Source organism: Octopus bimaculoides, chromosome 11 (genome assembly GCF_001194135.2).
Source record: "Octopus bimaculoides isolate UCB-OBI-ISO-001 chromosome 11, ASM119413v2, whole genome shotgun sequence".
NCBI classification, from domain to species: domain Eukaryota; kingdom Metazoa; phylum Mollusca; class Cephalopoda; order Octopoda; family Octopodidae; genus Octopus; species Octopus bimaculoides.
Window position 1 is genome coordinate 38,912,810 of NC_068991.1, and position 4,846 is coordinate 38,917,655.

The 4,846-nt window shown below is 33.5% G+C and overlaps 2 protein-coding genes across 3 annotated transcripts in view; one reads left to right on the top strand and one right to left on the bottom strand.

The window, feature by feature from the left end:
• Positions 1-4,846, bottom strand: part of LOC106883096 (proteasome subunit alpha type-6) — a 267,726-nt gene that overhangs the window by 19,734 nt on the left and 243,146 nt on the right. The gene's annotated exons all lie outside the window — the stretch shown is intronic.
• Positions 1-4,846, top strand: part of LOC106880632 (adenosine 3'-phospho 5'-phosphosulfate transporter 1) — an 18,127-nt gene that overhangs the window by 8,398 nt on the left and 4,883 nt on the right. For both annotated transcript variants that reach the window (XM_014930667.2, XM_014930668.2), the window contains exon 2: positions 1,864-2,081. In XM_014930667.2, coding sequence (XP_014786153.1) covers positions 1,877-2,081 — 205 coding nt within the window. In that variant the 5' untranslated portion in view covers positions 1,864-1,876. The remainder of the gene's footprint in view (positions 1-1,863; positions 2,082-4,846) is intronic.

The following is a 4,846-nucleotide window of genomic DNA, read 5'->3' on the forward strand; positions in this document are numbered from 1 at the left end:
TGGCTGCCCCCTCGTCCTGGGCGTATAATTTGTTGTTAAATTTAAAGGTGTGGCCTTTTAGGGTGACCTTTATACTAGCTCCTAGTGCATGTGCGATCATTTTCTTTACCTGGTGGATATTAGTGGGGGTCCGTATGGCTCTGGTCCATCCACTCCATCTCTCTATAGGGGTCTTCCTAGCCATAGAGGTAATTGTGGGTGGTCTACCTCTTAGACGTCTACTAGGGCAGAAATCTCTAAGGTCGTATCTATCTAGATATACATCGTCATATGTCAATCTAAGTAGGAGGCCCAGTTCTTCTGTGTTGACTTTTTGGAACTCTACTTCACTCTCGTTGATCATCTCGTGGATTTTACTGATAGTTCTTTTTATTGTCTATAGATCTCATCATAGAGATTCTTCATATACCTATACTTATACATATTTTTTAAACTTTATATTATTATAATTTTGGGAGAGGCTTCCCCTCAGTCACCTGAACTTCATTTCCTATTCACATATATGCTTTTTCATTAGTAATGCTTTTCTATGTATAAACATAAAAATAAATGTTTTCCCAAATATATTGCACTTCATGTTTGAAGCTCCACTGAAGCTATAGTTTCAGAAAATTCATATGAGTTGGCTTTGTTTCCTCATAACTTTCTGAAAATTTCGACAAATACTTTTCAGAGTGTGTAGATTACAATTATATAAGAATTTTAATATGAAAATTAAAATTGATAGGACAGCTCACATACATACAGACACGCATTATGTTTTTTCTTTCGTTTTTTTTTTTTTTTGCAAAAATTTTATTTCAAAACAAATTGTGTTATAAGCAGAATCAACACCATCAGAAGCATATTTGTAGAAAATATCATTAAAAAATATCCATTTTTCTGAAAGCTATGAGGAATATCATGTTTATGTTTATGTGTAGTGAAAAATTGAGCTCATCTCATTCACAGTATTGCCACCTTTTTGGTGCAAACTGAACGAAACAAGTATATTCTTTGTTTATATATAATTAAATATTGTTTCATACAAAATGAAAGTGAAGCAAAGCAAGCTGATAGATATATGATAGCAATGTAGCCCTAGTATTAATCATGTTAAAGCAATGGGCATAAATGTCCCCAACTGACTTTGTTTCTTCATAACTTCCAGATAAATGGATATTTTTTTAATGAAATTTTCTACAAATCTGCTTCAGATGGTGTAGGTTCCGATTATATCTGAATTTGTTGTGAAAAAAATCTATTTGAGGGAGTGGGAGGAGGAGTTTCAGAAAATTCACATGAGTCAGCTTTGTTTCTTTGTAACTTTTTGAAAAATAGGTATTCTTCAATGAAAATTTCAACAAATACCTTTCAGAGTGTGTAGATTGCGATTATAGCAGAATGTTATATGAAAATAAAAATTGGTGAAATAGCACACATACATACTGACACACATTACATTTTTTTTAATAAATTATTTCAAACCAAATTCTAATATAATTAGAATTTACCCCATCTGAAGCATATTTGTAGAAAATTTCATTAAAAATTTTTTCCCTTTTTTCTGAAGGTTATGAGGAAACAAAGTCAGTGGAGCACATATGCCTACATATGGTGCATCTAATTCCAACTGGTCACTGTATATCATTGCACATGCATTTCTGGAAATCCATAGTAAACATGTATTATTTTAAATATATGTGTGTGTTTGTATATATAGTTATAATAAGAACCACAAGTCTTGTTCAATACACCTACCCAGAGTTTCCTGGTCAAAAAATTTATTTATTTCGCCATTTTCCAAGCTGATGATGTTTCAATATTTTGAAATATATTTTTCCATGTGTTTTGACATGTTTTCATTTCTTTTTTCTCCTTCAGACTTGCCATAGCTATGCTGCTCTATGTTCTTATAGTACTAATCTCAACTCAAATAATCCATGCTGTCACGAGTGAAAGCACAGTTGAAACTTTCAACTCTTTCTATGACTTTTGGTTATTCCGGCTGTTTTTGAACCTGCTTGGTTATGCTACTTTGTTTTTGCCAGCAGCACTTCTTATCCGTTACTTTAAGAGAAGTGGTTACAAGAATAAACCAGGTAAACCCTTTAGTTTTTACTTATGCATTTATTTAATTGTTTTTGTCATGGTTGCTTTGTGTGTAATTTTCCCACTGGAAATGCTTTGAGAAACTTCAGCTTCTGTAATTTAGCACTTGTAAGCATATTTAAACATGTACCTTAAAAATCTTTTTCAGTGAGACTAAAATACTTTTAAATGTCATTAACATGTACTAAGTTTAATCTACAAGGTTGTTACAGAGGTAGAGATACAGAAACAGGAGGAAGAAAGTGGTTTTGGGGTTTTGTTGTTTGGGTAAAAGCATTGAATGCAGTAAGGTATGAAGTGGTGACCTAGGCATTGAAAAAATTAGGAATTATGTTGAAGCTTGTCAAATTCAGCCTCTCACACCTACCCTACAATGTTAATCTAAAAATAAACAATCATACATCAAGATAATACATGATTAATTTTTTAAAAAAGTGAATAAATAAACATCAATTTTGACAAAGTAATCTGAATGCTAAAGGAATAAAGAGAAGATAAATAAGTGAAAGGAACTGTTTGGAAGCAAAGGGTATAAAGGTGCCACATGTTAGTTTTTTAGATCACAAACAAATGAAATTGCCTCATTAATTTTATAGATCACAGAGTCAGTCATAAATGAAGTAAATCAGAAGTAACTAAAGCTTCTCAACAACAATAACTTATTAAGATAATCTTCACAGATTTTCTATTGAAATTATAGCCAACACTGATTTGTTACAATGTTTTGTATCTGAATATGTCTAATGTAAACAACAATGCAATCAAAGATGGAAAAAATGGGCAATAGGTATATATACCATATTTCAGGAGTTTTTGCTCCTTTGTCAGCACCACATTAACCATCCACAAACCCATTAACCATTCACAAACTCATTGCTTAAGTAGCCACTAAATATAGTAGTACAACACTTTGGATATTCCAGTTTTACATATTAAACACATTCCTGGCAGCTGGTACATACATATTAATGACTTGAAAGCACAAACGTATTTCATTATGCAACTGTAGGATACTATAAAGTATATTTACTGTTTTATAAGTCAGTATTGTGTTCTACAGTGTTAGCAGTGTTATTAAATCACTTGTTAAAGTTATCTCTACAGATTTTCTATAAAACAATAATGATTAAAAAGTAGGACACTGCTACAGTTTTGGAGTAATGCCCATGGCTTTGTAACTGATATTGTAAAATTCTAAGTCTATATTCTGCTAAAATTTGCCTGCATTTACTTTCACTGATGCTAAAACTAGCTAACAATGCAAAGAATATCAAAATGCAGGATTACAAACCCTGTAGTCAGGGTTTAAAACTTTACTATCTGGGATGATATAATAACCAGTGTGGTCCTCCTATGGACATGTTTTACATCTTCACCAATATAAAAAAAACATGGTCTTATGCAAAAGACCTGGTTTTGCTTGTTACATATTTAATAGAGTTGGTTGGACATTCAACCATACAAGCACAGAAAAATGGATATAAAGTGTGAGATGGGGAAAAAAAAACAACTCCAGATGATGTTGAAAACAATCCAGAAGCTCCTGTTTGTTGTTGCTAAAAGATAAAAGTTACTGTTGCCTTTCTTCACACCAATAATTGAATAGTTAAATTTAGCAGCTATACAAATTTGGTCAAATCTAATAATTAATTGGACTGATCTGGTTTTACTGCTGTAAGTTATAGACTGTCAAGTTAATTTCTTTGCTGCATTTTGTCAGTGTTTTGTTTTCTTTATTCTTATCTGACTATCTGGCCCAAAAAACATAAGCAATATGGAGCTATGGCAAAGAACAAATCAAGTTTCGATTAGGGAGCAAATATTTAAGAAAAAGTGGAAGTGGATTGGTAGCACAATTAGAAAGGACACACCAAATGTAGCGAAAAGTGCTTTATAGTGGAATCCTGATGGATATAGAAAGAGGGGTAGGCCTAGGAACTCGTGGCGTAGATCAACACAAAAGGAACTAGAGAAAGGGGGACATTCATGGCAGAGTATAAATACAGAAGCGAAAAATTATGCGACATGGAATTCAATTATAAGTGGCCTATACTCCGCGTTGGAGGGTTAAAGGCAAGAAAGAAAGACTATCTGGAGTATATTGTTCATATTTTACCCAAAGTATGACACCAACATTAACTCACAACTCCTTCAGCAGAATTCTCCTCATTTTCATCATCTTTATGTCCACTTTTCCATGCTTGTATGAGTCAGACAGAACTCATTATGGCAGGTTTTTCTGTAGCCAGATACCCTTTCTGTTGGCAACCCTCACCTATTTCCAAGCAAGGTAACATTTCTCCAAGGCCAGACACATTTTTCATGGAAGACCTCAAATGAACAGCATCACTTGTGTGATAGTAACACTTGTTTAAAACCATTACATGGTGTCAAGACACAAGGGGGGGCACACACACAAATGCAACAGGCTTCTTACAGTTTCTGTCTACCAATTCCACTCACAAGTCTTTATTCAGCCTGACACTATAGCAGAAGACACTTACCCAAGGTGCTGTGCAGTCAGACTGGACCTGAAGCCACATGGTCGGAAAGCAAGCTTCTTAATCACACAGCCATGCCTGTGTCTATGTTTGAATTGAATATGTTCATGTATTTGTTCAGCCATTACAATTTATTCCTCTCTAAAATATTAGCTGTAGCCATATGTTCTTATTTTTATGAATGAAATATTCTAAATGATTCTCAACTGGTAACATTATTGTATGTATCATACAACAAATACCCCCCCCCCCCC